General features: G+C 36.7%; 1 protein-coding gene across 13 annotated transcripts in view; it reads right to left on the minus strand.

The window, feature by feature from the left end:
* The window catches only part of HDAC9 (histone deacetylase 9), a 463,926-nt gene that overhangs the window by 26,873 nt on the left and 415,831 nt on the right, over nt 1–21,222 (minus strand). For all 13 annotated transcript variants that reach the window (XM_042044237.1, XM_042044228.1, XM_042044236.1 and 10 more), the window contains one exon: nt 3,470–3,603. In XM_042044237.1, the coding sequence (XP_041900171.1) occupies nt 3,470–3,603 (134 nt within the window). The remainder of the gene's footprint in view (nt 1–3,469; nt 3,604–21,222) is intronic.

The following is a 21,222-nucleotide window of genomic DNA, read 5'->3' on the forward strand; positions in this document are numbered from 1 at the left end:
GGACAAGTTCTCAAATCACATTGAGAAAATTCAGGGATATCTTAAGGCAGCTGATGGTCATCTTTCCTTTTCACCTTCCAGAAGGTTTTCCATGTTTACATTTTGGATTTCAAGGGAACCCAGCTGCTTAATCTCTTCTCACCCCTTAGGAAGATTTCCTTCCAAGGAGATAACCTACAGTGCTTCTAATTAGGTCTGCAAATGGTCAAATGGATTTTTCTCAAAGTGACATGGAAACTTTCTGCTTGCAAACAGAAGCATGGAGAGGAAAACCTAAGATATCAAAATATTTTTAAAGTAATTTTATATGTAAACCTTCTAATTAAAAATTGATCTTTATAAAATTTATCCGTAATTCTATAATTTCCTTTTTAGTTTGCTTATTATCTAAGAAGGTATTCACACAACCAAACCAAACAGCCATTTCAGGTACTATAGGATGCCTTGCCTTCTTTCCAGTTGCTGTCAGAAAGGGTGTGGATCTCCTCTACATGCTGTGTTAGTAATACCAGTCCTTCCATGCCCAAATTATTTAAAGAAGATTAATTTGATACGGTATTCTTTTCCTAGTGTCGTCACTCACTTTTTTTAAAAGAGTGAGAAGTTATCTTACTAAAAAAATCACTAAGCTATAAGCCATGTATAAATTAAAACATCTATGTTGCATGTCAACCTGTTTTTGTTCTTGATTCTCTGAGGGAAATTAAGAAAAGAAGGCATTTTGCATTTGTAAACTTGATGTTACCTCTTAGGTAACATATCAGACCAGCACTCCATGAAAGTTGAAAGTGTGGCTAGTTTTATAATTTTTTGAAAAGTGTTATTCTGTTAGTAATAGAACACATGAAGCAGTGAATTTCTGTATTGAGAGGTCCTGGCCAAAAACAACAAAAGAAAAGAAAAAGTTTTCAAAAAGCTCTGAAAAATGTTTATGAATTCTAATCCTCAGCACATGAATAAATACATCTGACAAACTGCAGGGTACCTCACAAAGGCCTTTCCCAACCTTTCTAATTGGAGTTCAATTACATGTAGTGTTTAGAACTGAAGTTAATCTTGCCAGTGTTTTTAAACTTGGGGTGCACCACATACCATTATTTGTAAAAGTGAAAGGCAGATAATAAGTTATAATTATCCTATTAATCACCTGTAAAGAATTGCATTCAGGGAAGAATGCATCCTCAAATTACAGTAATTTGTTGTTTAAAGAACTTTTTTTTTCCTGTCCTTGGCAGAACATGCTTGGAGTTCGCTGTGCAAGTTCATGCATAGTATGCTGAAATCAAGCAGTGTATATGCTGCGGGCCACGTGGTGCATATTGCCATAAATCTTTTTCTGACTGCTTTCTAGGTATCAGACTTTCTCAGTAGTGCCTGCTTCTTGGCACTACTTTACTTATTCTTTTAAGCTAATGTCGGTTTCTTGTGGTACTCTTGGTAGCAACATCCTCTCCGGAGTACTTTTCTTTGCAGCCATAGCATACTTTGTCTTTGAAATTCTGCAGCACCAAACCATTTGGTGCATGTCCCAGAAGACAATGTTGTGAGCAAAACGACATGAGAATAATGCTTCTTGTCTGAGATGTTTCAAATTATTAAGGACCATGTTCTTTTACAAGTGAATTTACAATGACTGCATAGGTTTTTTGTATTCATTCTGAGTTAGTGAATTTTTGTCTCTCCTGAAATTTACTTTGCTATATTTTGCAAACAGATAGACTCACAATTTATCTAATTTTCTAGTCTCCAATTACTCTAAAATAAAATGGAAGAAAATCTTTATTCCAGTACACTTATTCATTTTTCTCACAATCCGTATTTTTTCTTGGATGATGTCACTGATAGCAGAAATAGTAGTTGGGTGTGATATAGTGGTAAACAAAATAAGGCAGTTTCCATAAATGGGTAGCACCACCAAATGGTCATAACTGGATAGAGGGACCCAGGCACCCACACAGAGGAGGATACATCACATCATTAGCACAGTACAATTCACATTAATCCCACAACGGTGCAAATTTCAGGGAATGAGTTTAGAAATGCAATGAAAAGCCACTGATGTCGTAAGTTACTATCACAGGGAAGATGTCAACAGAAATATCAATGAGAGTGCCCTGGAATGTCAGCTGATCAGGAAGGCAATGCTGCATTCACTAAGATTGTCAAATGCCTCAAGCTGGGTTACGTATTCCATGTTCCAGTACCTAAATAAAAGAACTAACATTGCGCTGAGCAGCTCTTTTAGTAGCATATACCACCACACTGGAAAACTTTCCTTATGGAGTTTGTCAAATGTGACAGTAGATAAAACCCATTGAAACCTTTCTCTTTTGTTTCTGGTGTCTGCTTTACATTTCTGAGAAAATTTTTGAAAAAGCGAACACTTTCTTCATTGTATGTATAATGTAAAAAATAATAAGCATTGTTGATGTGTCATAAAGATGAAAAGCAAAGGTTTAAAAAAACACTTAGAAAATTCTTCTACCCAACATCCATCAGAAGACACGTTACTTCACCTTATTCACATAGGTATGAAGCCTTGAAGTGGAAGGGAACTGGCAGACTAGCTTGCAATTTGGCACTAATACATTTGATTGGAGAGATTATATAGCTATTAAGACTTCCCCTGAGGGGGAAACAAAGTAGCATACTCCACTTTATAACAAGATCTTGCAAAATTCAAAATTTATGGTAAAGGCTTTTGTCCCTTCATAAATTATTTTGGCTGCAACTTCAGCAATTTTTTTTCTTCTCACTCTATTTCTAAGATAAAAGATATTTTCTAGTGGACAGCAGAAAAAGTTTCACTAATATGAATCCTTATCTCGCATTTGTGTACAAAAATAGCACACACTCCTATTTACTTAGTCTTATAGTATCCTCTCAAAAGTTGTTAACATACACAGTGTTTGATATCTCTTGGAAACTCCATTTCAACTGTATTCAGATCAACCTGAATCTTCATTTATAAGTTGGTTGTTATTTTTTTTTTAAGTTTTGTACACATTTTTATTAATGTTTCAAATTGAAGAGTCAAAATACTGCAAAAAATGTGTCTCTGCAACATCCAGTTTCTGAGATTACCAGTTACCTGGAAAAAGCCATTTTTTTTCCATGATGGATGGTGAAAAGGTCCATTCCTAATAGATGATATGCACACCAATGACTACCAATGATGTCAAGTCTGGTATTCAGCACATCGCTAAAAGCAAACTGGAGGTTTTAAATATTACTCAGAACTGGGAATAATTTAGGCATACACTAAAGGATTTGTATAATCATCTAATTTAGAGGTATTTATGCAAATCAGCCCATTTGAGGTCTGTTCATTTCTAAGACATATTCAAATTCCATGGTTTTTTTACCAAATGAAAAAAGGGCTGACACCATTGTTACTAAAAGAATATCAAAGATAGCAGGTCCAGCAAACTTCGATCATTCTCTCCACCTAGCATGGTTTATGTTTTACCTCATTCCCTAGAAGGGCATTTATACAGGCTTCAGAGGCATCACAGATGGCAGTAAGGTCATGTCCTCCCTCCAGTGCCAGCACCACGCGGCCGTCCGCCAGCTTCAGCAATTGCTTGGTTAGGTGACCAAAACCTGGGATTCAAACACAGGAGTGCAAATAATGAAAGCAGAACAAATATTGCAGGCATGTTTCACATCTGCTGCATGAGACTGTGGAAAGCTCTGGAATACTGTGCAGGGAGCATAGGATATACTTATTCCAGTATCCTGTTTCTGACCATGGCCCACTGCAGATGCTTTGGAGTTGGTATCGGAATTTTGTATGAGGCACATGTGAGATAATGCCCCTCATGCTGGTACCTCATTGCTGGAGATTAGTTGAAACATGAGGATGTCTCTCTTCTTATCTTTGTTGACCATTATCACCCTGATTCTCTATATCAATGTGACATATACCCACGTTATTTAGAGATCTGACATAACCCTATGGCATTGATATGACAAATAATATTTGTAGTTAAACTACGGTGCTATAATTAAAAATAACTGTGCTTTTCAAATGGGATGATGAAGGGCTTTTTATTTAAAAATTGCTTCTTCCTTTGTTTTTGAGGTTTCAGAATAATATAAAATCATGGACTGAGAGATAGTGGAAGCATATGTTACCTCTTAGCTGCATCTTGAAGTGTTTTGGGCAGCAGCACTAACAACTTTAATTCAGGGTTTTGGTATAAGTTGAAACTGTCTAGAACTTCATAGCTATCTCTACCAGTATCACTCACTCCTGACCAACAGTGTTCTAAGAAACTCTACACCATAGCCAAAAATGATGGTGCTTCATTTTCTGTGATGATCTATAACTACACAGACATTACCACAAAGTTTTCATCTGTGATTCAAGTAAAATTAATTTATTACATTTTTAATGACAAGAAAAATGGCATGAAATATGTCAATTAGGAGTGAAAATCTTTGAAACAATTTTTGTGGTAGCTTCCTAGGACAGCTATTGGTTTTTTTTAATCTCTTTTAAGTAAGAAATGATAAACAAAGATTTGAAACTATTGACATTAAATAAACATCACATCTTGTTCTTAACTTTTCCACTTGGTCTGTACTAGTTGCTCCATAGATGGTCATCACTACTGATTCCAGTGCATTTCATATCCTTAAATAAAGCATTAGAAAGTACCTGCTAAACTCTGGAGTTCCATAAAGACAGGAAAATCAACATCTTTTTACTAAGTCTGAGTGAAGAAGACCGCCAGAACTTAAAACTGTGAAAATTACAAGCATATTTTCCAGAGAAATTTTCCAAACTCACATTTAGTTCTGTTTTCATCTTAGGATGTAAAATGGACATCTTTGTTAAGCACATCTCCAACTGGTTTTAGAATAGAGACTTTAATGACATCAAATCCGGATTAGCTGTACAGACAAAAAAATCCCAAAACAACAAAACTGCTCTACTTGCCACTTAACATATAGATGATCACAGAAACACTTGAAGTGAAATACTTTTTCCTTGAGCCACTGCCCAGTCTTCTTCACCCTAAAAGTACCGCAGTTTTGATTCTAGCAAAGTAACTACACTGTGGTTCAAATTACATAAAGGGCTGACTAAAAAACAAAATCTTAAACTCTCATTTAAACTCAACCTTTCCTCATGAAAAAAAAAAAAAAAAAACAAACACCCCCCTTCCTCCACCCACTCCTCTCTACAAAAGACCAAATTTAGAAAGGATAATAAAAGTGAAGGAAGGAGTGGAATTAGGATAACCTTTGATCTTTAGCCAATTTCTTCTGTCTTTTACCTACAGAATTTATTTCTGTCTGCATGTTACACACGAGATCTTTGGGTTCATAAGAAGAGTGTGCCAACAGTGTAAAGTGAGTCAAAGATGCAACATTTAAAGGAAATGAAGAAGAATGAACAGGCACAGTCTCCCCACATTTATAATTCACCCTTTGAGTCTGTGAGGAATCCAACGGCACTATTAAGACAACATTTTCCTTTGTGTTATACGGGTTCTGTGAAGGGAAAGCTCTACCATGTCTTCCCTGCACTTTTGGAAAATTTTGTATGACTGAAAATATTGCTACCTCCACACTGTAATCTTCTGAAGTTTGTATGGCAATACATGCAAAGACTCTTGCTAAGCCTTTTCTTCTTTTAGACAACCATACAGACATTGTTACAATATGAGTTTGTCTGCTTGGTTTCCTGATGATTTTCCTAGTATCCTGAGTATTTTCCTAGTGCTATAATAATCAACCCTGACTGAATCAGGATGCAATGAGTGATACAGAAAGCATCCTCCCAAATAGAGATCATGATAACAAGATAAATTGTTTCTAACCCAAACTAACATGATGGGGCTTTTCTTCAGTATAATTACCCTGAGGAAGTAAAGGTGACTTGCTAGAAAGTGAAGAAATAACTTTAGCCAACAGTACCAACATTGCCAGCAACTGAATGAGTTATGGAAATTCTTAACAAAGAAACTTGGATCCTAGGAAAGATGTTAGCTTCCTCAAGGAAATCCCCTGGAGTGCAGAAGTAAGAAAATGGAAAGAAAGGAATCCCAGTCAAGTAATAGTTTTAAGATGGGCTGTAGTTCATGCCAAATAATTAATGAAAACAAGAAGAAAATAGTAACAAGCACCATTAAAAGAATCCGTCATCTCCCCTGATATAAGGAGATCAATCACTGGCCAACTTAAGGTGAGAAGGAGTCAGACAAGCATTTTAAATCCTGGGTCTTCCAACTCACATGAATACCTAGATATCAGCAGCAGTTCTTGCCCTTCTACTCTGTACCTGCTGAAATCTTCTTGTAAATGTGCTCAGTGATTTTGCATTTCAGAGAAGTGCAGCATTTTTTAAAATTAGGCCCATGCAGTGTGCCAGGAGATTGTGAGAATGATTTTGTGCCAACTATTATTTTCATAATTTCTGTAATTTAAACATTAAAACTACTTGCTTCATCAACAGACCCAACATTTGGATATGTTGGGTAGAACTTGCAAAAGCACTTAATATTCATTTGCTATCATCCTTTTAAATATTATGATTAACCTTTGATTTCCACAAGAAAAAAACCACTACTAATTCTGAAATTCCTACTCACCAAGTGTTTTATATTTTCTTCACAAAAAAATCTGTGAGTGCACAACTGTACATCCAAGCAGAGACAGTAACCATTATAAACTATGTTAAGCACTGGAGACATAAGCTGTATATGAGCTGTCATTTGACAATCTTTGAAGTAAAAATATAAACTTTCAAAACAAAAAAATAACGTGTAATTTTTAATTATACCTTTTGCCCTCCTCCAGTACTATCATTGGAGGAGATAATATGCTCAGACTTTGTAAGAAATTATTCCAGTGTGGGAAGGCAGAAAGAGAGAAAATTATTATTGTATTATCCTAATGAGCAAGTTGTCAGGCTGCTATTGAAGAATACACAGGGTGCTGATCAATTGAATTACCATCTAAGCAAGTAATTCCACATCTTTTAGTGGACTGATGCCCCAGTAAGGACTCCAGGTTTTTTTATTTTAACAGATAAGCTCCCCCCCCACCTTTGTAGTTCTGCTAAGCAGCAAGGAATGGCATGGGTGAGGCTTCTGAAACCTCATTTGACCAAAATCACTGGAAAACAAAAACCATATAAAAACCCTATAAAAAGAGAATCTAGAGTTATTGCAGTTTTCTTTTGTTGTTTTTGAGGTACCCTTACTCTGATAACCTGAAATGGACAGTGACAAACAGAAGGCAGGTAAAACACCTCTTATCCTGGTCAGCTCCCCTCCGACAGGCTCGGTACACAGCTGTGTGTTGTGTTACGTGCGGCTGAAGTAAAGCTAAGAAGTCAGAGCTGGTATAGACAGCCTCTCATTTTGCCAAAGAAGCATTTGAGAATGAAGACAACTTGCAAATGTTATTCTTTTTGCATCCTCTCCTCAGCAGACAGGGAAAGGAGCCATATGGATGGGGTCCACTCCCAGCCAGCACCGCAGCACTCCTTGTTTGCATAAAGTCATATATGCAACTCAATTTGTTTGCCAGAAAATGTACAAACACCCAGTTAGTGGGGACTAAACCTGCCTCAGAAGAAGAGAGATTCCTTCCCTTTCCCCCACTGTGCATAAGGAGAGCAGATGTCTCCTGCGCAGTCATTTTTTGGGTGACGGCAGGCTGAACAAAGCCGTGGTGCTGGCCCTTGCTCATTGGAGGTGGCTGGTGAAGGAACAAGGACACGTCAACAACCAAAAGGCTGGAGAAGCTTTACAGCTATGGAGAAAGCATTAGCTTTCTCAGCCTCAGCAGCAGGGCCCCAACAGCTCTTTTGGCTTCAGTGTCTTAAAAGCTACAACCCAACCCTACATTACAAGCAGAGCTCTGGTGCTCTGGATACTTGGAGCAGCGTGGAGAGGAATACATGCAAAACACAAAACCTCCACAGTCTCTGTCCTGGACCTCCAAGCATGTATTTAACTATTATTTGCCATTTAATCATGTCATTACTCTCTGATTTACTTGAGAATGTGTTTTCCTCTCATTAAAACTGTTGCGATGATTGCTGCCAAAATTCTACCCACCAGTGTTCTGTGCTCCTTCCCTGCGGTTCCTTTGTGACTATTTGATTAATTTTCATTGATATTCTTCCAACAATAGCATCTAAAATTAACTGGGTCAGTTTTTACATAACTTCCTGAGTCACCAGGCTACATGTCCTAAATAAATATGTCCATACAGGAGTCAAATGATAATTTACCCTTCCAGCACTAGCAGGGGCTGGGACATTTTGCAAAGCTTGTGTTCTGTGATAAGAGAACATACTTTATTCTCAGCTCTTAATTCAGGACCTTTTATTGAATCAAAACTTCATTTGGATGAAGTCAGAGACTTGACTCAGTTGGCAGGACGTGGCCTTGAGTGAGGGGGAAAAGGAGATTTTAACGCCAAATACATTCTTATGAAAAACATTTTCCAAATGGCTGAAATTACAAATGTTAGTGTTGAGGTACCCGAATTTAAATGGTACATTTGGCCTCCAGGCATTAGCTGCTGATTTCTTGCTTTTAATATGGGAGAAGGAAGCACAGTAACACTTCAAATTACATGTCTCAAGCAGGCATTTAATTTAGATTAAATTAGACAGTAATTGTATGTTAAATAAATACCAATAGTCTCAGAAACACATTTTTATGGATTAACAATTTATGTAATAGATGTTTTTATTGCATGCCTGTTAGGTCTACAGTAATATATTTTTCATAATTAGCTGTTCTTTAGCTGCTACACTGAACATAACTTATTAAATCTCTATTAATATATATTCAAGGATACATAGGAAACCTCTTTGAAAGCCAAATAATGCAAACCTGTCTCACTACAGGAAGAGGCGACCTTGCAATGCTCAGTAAGATGGTATTTTCAACTCACTTGAGATGTGGATGTATCCAAATGTGTCATATAGTCCATAGCATTTGCTTAGTCCTTCAGCTGGGAGGAACTTGTACACTTTCACCACACAAGGCAGCACCAACCACAAGACAAAATATTCCTCAGAGAAAATACATGGAGGAAAAGCACTCCCCCAAACTCTTCTCCCAATTAATTCATGCTAATAATAAAAGGAAGGGATTTCTTTTGTAACTTGCATCAAGCAGTAGGGATTCTGCACCCTCCAGGAAAGGTCATGGTAATGTACAAAATAATGATGAAGTTTTTAGAACTGTTACAGTGCTGTTATGTGGATTCAGAGGGAAAATATTCAACCACAGATTTCAGTGCCAAAATCAAAGCAGGAGCCTTTGGATATTCCCAAAACTGGCTGGATGGTTTCAGCCCTGTTCTTACTAGCTCTTTGCTCTGTGTCTTCCTTTCTTCTCCGTTTCCTTACATTTCCCTAATCTCTGTCCCTTCTTATAGCTGGTCCAATTAATAATTTCTTCATTGCCATGCTATCCTTCCTCTCTTTTTTTATTTTGCTTCCTATTTAGAAAATCCTCTACTAAGTGAAGCCAGACAGGATGCAAGATGATCCGTCCAACAGAGATCTTCACTGTTTTTTCAAGAATGAGTAGTTGTTCTGCATCAGAAAGCAGAAGCCAGTAGAGAGGAGCTGCAGGACTTCATATAGCAAAGTGGTATTTCAGAATCTTAGATTCAGATCTCTTTGAAAAAGGCTGTTGCTTCACCTGTGAGGTGAGGGGATTCTCCATGGAGTTTGGAGAGCTTTTTCTTATTTTTTTTGTTCCTGGAGACTAAAAACCCTCTAAAGGGATTCTATGGAGATAGACTAATCAGCCTAATAATTATCTGTGAAAATCTGTCCCACATACTGTGAAATCTGCCAAGCTGATAGAGCATGTAGTATTACTGTTATCATAATAACTTCTTCCAAATCTGATCAAGTTGCCTGATTTAAACTGATACACAATATATGTATCTGATGTTACAAGTTACAGATGATTATATCTCCAAATCTGAGTCTAGACTCAGCAAGGGGTTGGCTAAAAAACAAGACATCTGATAAAAAACTAATTCAAAGTATGAGGAATTTGCTTTTAATCCACACTGGAATGAAAATCAGATACTACTATTGACTATCCAAATAAATCAGTAAGCTTGATTAAGTTTGGAGAAGTTTATTATAATGCTACTGCCTATAAAATCAACTTGACACATTTTTAAAATATGTGGGGCAAAGTTTCTGCTGTTAAACATGAATAGCTGAAATGTGGGCACTGAGTTATAACTGAAAACAATCTGATGGGAAGATCTAGCCTTATTTCTTTTTCTAACTGATGAAAAGCAAGTCAGTTACTGTTGAATTGACCCAGGAGACTAACACAAAGGATCTGATTTAAACCCCATCACTCAGAAGCTAAGAACTGACTGCCATTTTCTGAAGATGGTCTACAATATTCTGCCAAGATAATCAACAGGATCTTTCCAACTCACACAGTTTCTCAGAGCATACAAATTAAGGCTCGCACATTATTTTCAGTCATTTACTGACCCTGCCACATCAACATATCAGATTAAATTAAGAGCTCGTTCCTTAGCCAGTGTTAATCAGCATATACCATTATCTAAAGACCTAGCCTCCAGATGTGGACCATTCATCATTCCAAGACTAGCAACATACATACAATAAGGATATCAGGGAGAGGTTCTTGTAGGTGGATAGACTTGAAGTAAACACTCTATTTCCTGACCAATTTGGCAACAAGTTTCCTGGTGAACTCAGTATCAGAGGCCTATTGCCCCTCAGGATTTGGATCACATTGTTCAATAAACATAATTTTATAAAATCAGAAGGGAATAGGGCAGTGCATTTCTAAAGGGATTACTGTACATCTCATATAGTTATTCACTTTCCCTCTGGCCCTGTGCCCATTAACCCCACCTGACATATGCTATAATCACCCAGAAATGCACTGCCTGTCACCACTTACCGAAAAGGTAATGTGTAAAACTCGCTAAAGGAAATGGTACTGAAACTAGCTTTGGGGTCCGACTCCTTAAAGTCTTATGTTTAATTGCAATTTCCAACTAAAATACATTGAGCAGCTTTCTATTATGCTGTTCTATTACAAAAACATGTAAGAGTTAAGGATATGATTTCAACCCAGACCACAGCCCTTTTATACCTCTTCATACTATTAAAAGGACACACAAATGCCTTGAAATGGCAGAATTGTAAAAGCAACTGTAGCTACCATTTGAATGACATAGGTGACTCTATCCAGCCTTCTCCATGAATAGAGAAGTTATGTCAGAACCTTGTCAGTCATGTTATTACACAGCAGAGTTTGCAGGAGCCTTAACCTGCTGGGAGTACAAGAAAAGGTGGCAGGGAGCTGCACGGGCCTCAGGTGAAGGCAGGATTGAAGCCACTTTTCTCTCATGCACAACAGGTGGAAATATGTAGAAGGCATTTTTATTTTCTGGTCTCTTGGTTTCTACAGAAATTCTACCACACCACCCCTCCCCACCCCCCCCAGTCTCCCAAGAAATATATATGAGAATAAAATATTTCCTTAGAATATTGAATATCTCATCCCATTCTTTCCAGTCTTCCAACATACAATTATCGGAAAGAGTCTTTCTGTGAGATTCTGCAGCCAAGTGGTGACCTACCCATTACTGCTTGAGAACTATTCAGAAACCTTATGGAGTTCTTTACTCAGTGGTTTTCTACCTTTTCTTAGAGGAAGTTAAAACAATGACCATAAAGCCTGGGTGAAAAATGCCTTCAGGTGGCTGAGCAGTCAAGGAGCACTGCTTTCTGGATTTTCTCAGTGTGAGGAGCAGAACCACTCCTGATTCTGCAGGATCCACATATAAGCAAATTACCACTATCTCTGCTGTTACCATAGCATGACAGCAGTACGAAGGGAAGCTGGCAAACCTAAAATAAATTGTAATTTTCATTGAACAATAGAAAAATCAAGACAAACAATGGCATTTCTGTGCTACACTCAGACCTAAATCCAGCTAACTAGTGTCAAGGTAATTTGAGGACTCCAGATGTTGTTGCAGCTGCAGCAGTCATCTTAGTCATACTCCTTAAAAGTGGGAAGTTCACAACAGGGCAAAACCCATTCATTCCACACTGAGATACTGTTTCTTGAGCAGCAACAGTAATTTCTTCTTCAAGGGAAAACAGTACATCAGCTTTTTTATCTGGAGACACTGAAAATCTACTACCAGAATAGCTACTGTTTCTCCCTCCAGAGTTCTAACAGCTAGAAGTAAAATAACCTGCTGCAGCGGCTCAAAGCTCTCTAGTGGCTCTAGAATCTTAGCAAATAAGGTATATCAAATTGCAACATCAGGATTGCATTTATTCTTTGCTCTGATGAAAGCTGAAGAGCCCCAGTAGCTGAGAGTTTGGGCAAAAATTATTCAAACTTCACAGCAAAGCTGCTTAGAAACCCTAGACAAGAAAGGTATTCAACTGTCTCACTACAAATAAATAGAGATAAACAGAGAAAAATACTCAATCCAGAACAGTTCCACTCATTAGGACATGAAGAGGTCACTCCAACAGAGGAGAAACTTTTTAGTCATTCTCAGTTTTGGCTAAAGTGCTGATTTATTTTCATAGAATAAACGGTCATGGACCAAAATTTTAGCATCTTCCCACTGTTTTTACCTAGATTTTAGTGCTAGAAACTATGTTTGAGGGAATTAATTAATTAATTAATATTAATTACTCATGAGAGACAAAGATGAAATTAAAAAAGGGACATAGGAGAATTGGGAAAAAGATAAAAGTGTTTGTTGGGTTAATAAAATAAGGTGATAAATAAATATACTTGTGACTAAAAGACAATAAAGATGTGGCAGGATGAGCAGGAAAAAAAATGAATGTGAGTATGAAACTAAAAACTGTCAAGGAAACAGATTTTCATATAATCTTCAGAAAGGGTCATAAAGTAAAGACAGCAGAGCAAGTCTGATCTTTGTATAAGGGGATAAAGAGCATTTCTGAATTTTTCCCTAGGGATATACTTTTGTATCCTTTCTATGCAGAGAAAGGTGAGGCAGTCCCCCAGTAATATTAACATGAAAATCATTCAGCTTTTGGCTGCAGTGAACTCTGGATTCCTCAGTGATAAGTTGCTAACCAAAAATGGGTCTAAGCACAGGCAGCTGGCACAGTGCCGGGTGACAGGTTTGTATGTGTGGGCAAATGTGTTCATGATAACACTCAAAGCAATTAAAACATTTAAATAAGCAGGTACTTGACAACAAGCTGGTCTCCCTAGTAACAATCACATCACTTGCCATGTATTCAGACATCCTACCATCTGTGACAACAGAGACAAGATCTGAAGTAATCAAATGGCTGCAATGGATTTATATTTCTGTGCTACACTCAGTGAGCAAAACTTGGCCTATTAAAAGCAGGCATTTTTCTTCTCTTAACCATAGTAAAACAAGTTTAGAAATTGTGAACAAAATACACATTAAAGCTCAAATGCATATTTGGAGATCCACATTTTATCAACCAGAACAGAAATTTTAAGTGAATGCACAAGTTTCCTGAACTTATCTGGACTTGAGGAACCAATAAAAATTGCTCCTTCTAACCTTTTAGCTATTTATACATCTTCCCAGACCATGCCTTTTTCTAATGGGTCATCACAAATAAACTCAAACTACCTTTCCATCTATACAAATCCTTAGTAGCAGTGGAAAAGGCAGCTTCTGTCTCTTCCACAGGTGATGTATGACTCCCTCTCAAGCTGACGAGCCTTGGCATATACCTAGTCCAACCTGGAACAGCCCAAAGATGGCCTGGAAGTCTTTTTAACAAAGATAACAAACAAAGAATTTTTTTTTCTTTTCCTTGTACCTAATGTGAACTCAAACAGTAAATCTTTGTATTTATTATAACACTTTCAAGAACTGAATGCTCATATCTGAGTAGAAAACATGTCTGAGGACAAGTACTTGCATGTAGGTAAAGAAAAAAGACATTTCCAAACTTAAGATGATTTTTGGTGGTGATAGCTATTAATAAAAAAGCATTTCTTTAGTGCTAGAATCTTTAAAAATCAGAGTAAGATCTGGATGTTGCCTATTCAAAAGGTGTGAAATCCAACACATGCAGCCACCAGGGCTGATACAGGTGTGATTGAGCAGGTGTGTGGTTGCAGGCAGAAAAGGTTTTAAAAAACCACACTTTTTTTCTTCCTATCCTGTTTCAGATGCCCAAGAAACAGGCAGGAATAGTCCTTATGACCCCTTCAGGCTAGGATTTTTTTACTTCTTGCACATTCTGTACTGGGTCTTCCTGTACTCTCCCTATGTCTGGAAATGCTTGAGAGAAATTTGCTTTGACATGACTAGTACCTGTTGTATGGGACCACTATATAGTGCAAGCAAGTTAATATTTATATCAGAGATTGCCTTGAATTTCTGGCCATGGCTTTTCATGGTCAGTTGCAATGCATAAGTGACCTGATAGTTGATGTTACATATTGGAAGATTAGAAAAATAAAAACATTTTAATTTCATCTGAAATTAAGATTTAAGAAACAAGAAATTTAGGGCAGCACAGTGTCATTTTTTTTATCAACCACAGAACTCATGGCTCTTAAGGTTGCTTTTAATTATAGGAAAGTGGATAACAGAAAACAGTGGATATACAGAGGAGAGGTAGAGGAACATTTATTTCCTATATTTTTTAGCTTTAGGCAGAAACTATGAAGTTAGCATTTAGTGCTGGCTTATAGTTAAAACCTGAACATGGCCCTCTCTATGCAGAGAAAAGCAAAGGTCCAGAATAGTAGATGTTCATTTAATTAACATCTCTATCTTACAGCATATGCAAAAGGGGTCCATTGTGCAAGCAATCATAAATCTCTCTTGGTCTAACTTCAGAGCAATTGACCTTACAACCCAAATAATATCCCTTTGTGCACAGTTTTTGTATGCAATTTCTAGATTTACTGTTTCAAAGAAGGAGTGTGTAAACAATTTCAGGCAAGACTGAAGTGAGCAACTCATTCATCCTACAGATGGATGAATGTTTGTGCGAAACTGGAAAACTTGTTCTGGAAAGAGTCTCTATAGATGGTACTTTCAGTGCTTCCAGATTCAAATTTTTCATTTGTTTAATTTTATGTGCTGCTGCTATCTTAATTAGGAATGAAATGAGGAGAGAGAAATGACAGGTTTCAGCAGTTCATTGGACAGCAGAGAGTATTATAGGGAAAGGTAGTGACACTTTGCCAGTCCTAGAGTATTCCCTTGTCAGTCATCAAATGACTGCCGCTAATAAAAAATTCCGAGGACCTCTTCAAGAAAAAGTCAGAAGCAGAAACACAGACATCATAAATGTAACTTCTGCTTGTTCCCACTATAACTGTGCAGTGTCTTAAATTCTTGATATTTCTTTTTTCTATAAACAAAATTTCAGGCCACATCTTAGAAAGTTCAATATGAAAACCACACGTATCACTTCCATACATGTGTTCTAGGGGACGTCTATATGGAAACAGTGATGAATCCTTTCCTTGATGAAACACTGTAAAGCCTTTATTACAAAATTTACCCAAAATAAAAATGTGTTATCTATATGAACAGTACTCATTAAAAATCTCAAAGTAACCAGCTCCAAGATGAATTTTGGCAAACTGTGAATTTCACATGTGGAAGAGGCAACTTTAGCACTAAGCATATACCAAAAAATCTGCAATTAACCGTGACAGATTCTCTTGGGGTTAGCCACTCCTGAGAGCTCTGGAACTCTTGAGTCAGCCTCTGGAGGCACCACTAATAATCTCAGGGATCTGGGCTTTCAGTTGAGACACCAGGATCAGGTGGTTAAAGCTGGGGCAGCCCAGAATACCTCAAACTCCCTAGGAGGTTATCCCTGTCCTTATATTACTTTTAAGTATGGTCAATATTTTATACTTTAATAAAAGTGATCAAAGTAATAATAAATGAATAGGTCAGGTAGTGTAGCCCTGTTTCGTGCTTATAACACTGTTTGTAAACGTATGTTAGTATTTACCAGACAGGATGTTCAGCTTAGACTCCCAGCACACGCATACTTTGACTTTCTAAACTTAATTATCTATTTCTTATTAGTGCTTATAAAATGGCATCCCATAGTGTCTGCTCCCTTAATGTGTAAATAAAGCAATTGAAGAGAACAGAATAGGGATTAAATAAGATAAAATGATAACTAGTAAATAACCAGTTCTCTTGATTACACAAATATCCAGGAACCTTTGAAAAAAATACCACTCCTCAGACTCAAATGAGAACATAAATTAGAGCCAGTGACTATTTCTTAATAAGAATTGGAAAAAGAACACTAGCAGGGATGGGATGAATGAATCCTAAAAGTAAAAGAAATGTTTATGAAAAAGAACAGCATTTGCATTCCTATTTGCCTGGGCCACTTGCCCCTTTTGTAACCTGATAAAACAAGCGAGTCAATACAAATCAAGATGACTTAGTGGAAGAACAGCAAATGGTCATTGTAAAAGTAGAGGCCAGAGGAAAAGGGACGCCACAAAGACCCCAGTCATGCAATTTTTTTTGCAAGCAGATTTAATGGGTGTGCTGTGGCCAGACACCTTTAGAGTTAGACATGCCATTTCACTAAGAGAAAACAGCAAGGTCCTACCCAAAGCAAGTAAATTAATATGGAATCCTAACTCAAAATGTTACAAAGTTCATATTTTGAAAAGAAAATAGTAAAAAACTTGCAGAAACTATTTTTAATGAGAATACATCCGTTCTACAACCATTTTTATGTGACAAACCAGAAATACTATTCTTCACAGATATACTGCCTTGTTTTTATCGATTTAGCCTGACTGCCAAGGAGCCTTGCAGAAAACAGTGAAAAAACTGAAAAATTATGTAGTCCATATCGTCTATCTGAAAAATCACTGGAAAGTTTCATTTTACCCCTCGCCTGTCTGACAAAACTGCAAGACAGCCAAATACAGGTGTTCAGATATGTTCAGACAACGCTCTTTTTTCTTTCTCTCTTTTTAATATAATATTTTGTCCTTTACTCTGGTGAAAACATTATGGTTGGCAAAGTAAGATCAATCAATAATTCTAATTTTTTAAAGCCTTTAAAGTAATTTTTTGAGAAATATGGTAGTTTAGACAGCACATTTATTTAGTTTTAATTTTTGTGCTGTCATACATCAGCACTGAAGTCCTGATTTAGAACACATGCAGCGTGCCTTTGAAGTTTTGGCTGTTTTTTAACAATGGCAAAAAAAGATATAAAGAAATTAAACAGCACCAGAAAAAAAATCATAAAACAGGGCTTTTGTGCTCTTGATTTATATATTGTTTTTTATGTCTGTTTAAAAAAAAAAGCTTTATTCTCAATAATCTTTCATGGGAAGCTTTGCTCTGACATACTTTCATCTAAGCCTTTTCTTCTATGCTGACCTTTCTTTTCTCCTTTCTATCCCCTCAAGTCTCCAAATCTTTCTAATATCTTTCCCATTCAGTAGCAAAATGAGTTTATTGGAATTCTTATGAAAACCAAGAGTAGAAATTGTGCAAGTTATATGCTAAACTGATATTTTTCGATGAAAGTAATAAATATTCCAAGTAAACAGGACCTCCAAATTAAACAGCTATTTTCTTCTGGTGCTCGTTTGACTGCCTTTCTGGGCTGTATATGTGCAGTGGTGTATGCCATAGCCTTTTGGGCCAAGTTACACAACACTGGGCTTTTCCAAGGAAGTGCATGAAAGCTGATAGTTGCCATTGTTCTTTTTTATCCAATGTGTTGTAATGAATATGAGCTAATGCCATATTTATTTGTTCTGTGGCCAGCTTCTTCCTGGCTTTTTTCTCTCCCTTTCAGCTCAAGGACAAAACTGTTGAAACAACAACAAAAACACCATAACTGGCTTTATAGTCTTTCTCCTCCTTAGGGTCTTCTGTTCCTTGGAAAATTTTACTGCATTAGTAGTGTCATCTAAAAGTACCAACACGAGGTGCTGCAAAGAAGGGTTTTAATTGCAGTGCGCCTACAAAACATATTGAAAGTGATTTCTAGATGGACCAAGTCCTGAAGGCATCCAGAGGTTTGAAGAATATTAAACCCCTCCCCCCCACCCCGTGATTCTTAATTGTCAGCCCAAATACCTATGTGCACATTACCAATCTGTATGTGTAGAAGGGTATGTGCAAGGTTTTTATGATAGCTGAAGGAGCTGGAGAAGCAGGGGCTAGCTAGGCAGCTAGACTTTGAGGAAGCTTAACACCTGTGTGTTGGGAGTTTGCTGGGGATCTCCTCACTCACTGTATCTCTTCCCTCACCTTCAACATCTCATATCCATATCTGCACCCCTTCTAAACTACTGCTTACTGCTAACAGTGAAATGACAACTGCATCTGAGGTGAAAGCTCTTTTTATATTACATATCATTCATGTGTTAGAGCAAAATAACAAAACTGACAGAATCTCCTGTCACCAACACTGACACCTGAATTTATGTCAAAATGTTTCTTCCCAGTGAAATGTAGTGGTGAGCTTGCTGCAAAGACATGTCTGAGTTCCACAATACCACTCTTAAAATTTATATGGAGAACTTGTGTAAAATTTTTTCTTAATATTGAAGGTTCTGCAGTTCATTTTATTTTTAGAGAATTTAACTACCCATTATATCAACTTGATCTGTATTAAAAGAAGTCTTGTTTATAATTTCATTTAATTTCATATTCAGTTTATGACCTTTCTATATATTGAAACTAGGTGGGAAAAAACCCTTGATTTTAAAATTTGTCAAGATTCTTCTTCCCTACCTCTAAGCAATGAAAAGTTCACTGTGTTGCCTCTGTTACTCCTCCAGTCTATTTACTACTTAGTAGGAAGAGAGGAATATCCCCAGGAAGATCTGTTGCACCAATTTTCAGAAAAGATGAAGGTCTTTTTGGAATTAAGCACTTCTCTATATTGCCTGTCACAGACAAATCTGGACTTAATAAGATGTATAATGTTCAGAAAGCCAAACTTTGAGAGAGGAAGCTCATTTATGTCTCCAAAAGACTATTTACACCCAGGCAGACAAAATATGCTTTAATCTACCAAGGTTTGTGAATGCATTATGAATACAGCATGCTCAGTGAGAAGCTTCTCAGGTAAATATGAAATTAAAGATGAATGCATTTTACTTAAGTAATCTGTGCATCTCTTAATGCCCCAATAAAAATTACTCTTGATAGAGATTTTGTAGGTTATAGAGCCGTACTTTCAAATCCTTTTATTATTTAAGCAAGTTATAATACTAATATTATCATACAAGGTTAGTCTATTAATTATACAGTTACTAGGAAATTATTTAGAAAATATTTTCTGTATAATAATACTACCTTATATATTTCTAATAATCAGTCAGATTTCAAGGTAACAGGGCTATTTTTATGCAGAAACCATGGAAATTATGTAGAAATTATGTTTGCCTTACTTATAACACATAAGAAGTCAAATCAGCATGTCATAATATTAATCTTCCTAGCTTTAGAGCCTATTCACCTATGAATATCTAGTATCATTTCCTGATTCATAAAATTTGAAAATAATTGTATACACACAGAGAATTTCTGTGCCAAATTTGTTCCATTAAACCCAGTAATAACTCCTCAGACTACACACCTGACTCAATATTTGCTGTCCTATCACTGTGTGCTCTATGCACCTTGCTTCCTATATCTGACATAAATCATCTGCTCTTTTAAGCTCTGCTCAGTACTTAGTTCAATCTCCCCTAACACCCTTTTAGTCCACTGTTCTCTTCCCTTGAATATACCAGCACTTCTCTGCTAATGACAAAAACTTGGTAAGTGGTATGCGTTTACCAGGGTGGCTTTTAGATATCCCAGAAAAAAAGGGAATTTGACCATTTGTCCTGGTGTTTTAGAAGTTAAACCACCTGGTCAAAAGAATCTTTCCAGCTTGGATGTCTGATGTCCAGCCTTCCCATCCTCACACCTGGCATTTCCCAGGCTGAAACACCGGAAACTGTCCTCCTCCATCATGAATCAATTTGCTGCTCTCAAGCCCTGTCTTTCAGGTTAGCAGCTGACATATCTCTAAACAGTGCTACCATAAATATCTATATTGCTTCAAAAATGAGCCATTCAAAAGAGGGAAATGATTGCTTACTTTAGAGAGATAAATTGAAGCAAATGAAAATCAAATCTCTAGAGACATGCTTCAAGAATAAAATCTGCACAGATCAATCTCCCAAAGGCAGTAAGAGGTACAAGTCACTGAGCTGAAACTAACACAGAAGGAACAGTTCAGTGACATAGTGATATAATTGTAATAAAATAGGTCAGGGAATATTCCTGTAGTAGTGAGAGGCCTTTTCTCTGAAGTTTTTTTCATTTTACGTCTATTTCTGAGTCTACTAATTGTGCATCAGTTTTCTTAAAAGTTAAGGAAACATTCAGAGCAAATCAATGTATTTTACAGATACTCTTTCTTTCCTTAGTTTTAATTAAAAAAACCCAGGTACCGAGCAAGTGTTATCCAATGGACTAAATTAGGTAGTTGAGTCATGATGACAAGAGGGATGGGCAAATTTTGAAGAAAAAAGTTACTCAAGACATGATGCTTGACATCTGGTTTATGATGCTCTAATTGTCAGTAGTCAGCCAAAGCCAAAAGACTGCTATTGTCTTTCAGATGAAATATATCTAGAACAGTGCTGACTGTTTACTGAACTAAATATATTCTCTCAGTTTCTGCCTGAGTATATGTCCTGCCTTGGAACAGAAGATTATTTTCTGTTTTCTCACTTAAAAATACTGAGTTTAGGTCTGGCAAGTTCTGATGGTCATGGTACACCATGCTAGAGGTAGCTGTATAAATAAAGTGGTTATGCTGTAATTACCCTTGTTATGGTATAAGATGGCCAGTTCCATTAAAATAAATTACAAAATTTTTTTCCAATATAATGAAGCATAAGAAAACGCAGAAAAATAATTTATAAATATTTTTGAAAATTTTATGCCAAAAATGCAAATGAGTAGTATCTTTCTTACTTTTCCTTTCTTTTATCTATATAATGAAAATTGCAATAAGGAATATCTTCCGTCTGAATGAAATACACTCTTCTTATTTTATGTTCTAGATTTTGATCTTTTCCCTCTTTTCCCTCTTTTCCCTCTTTTCCCTCTTTTCCCTCTTTTCCCTCTTTTCCCTCTTTTCCCTCTTTTCCCTCT

The sequence above is a fragment of the Corvus kubaryi genome, unplaced genomic scaffold (genome assembly GCF_017639235.1).
Source record: "Corvus kubaryi isolate FWS band 111438036 unplaced genomic scaffold, C.kubaryi_AGA036_p1.0 37398, whole genome shotgun sequence".
Lineage (NCBI taxonomy): Eukaryota > Metazoa > Chordata > Aves > Passeriformes > Corvidae > Corvus > Corvus kubaryi.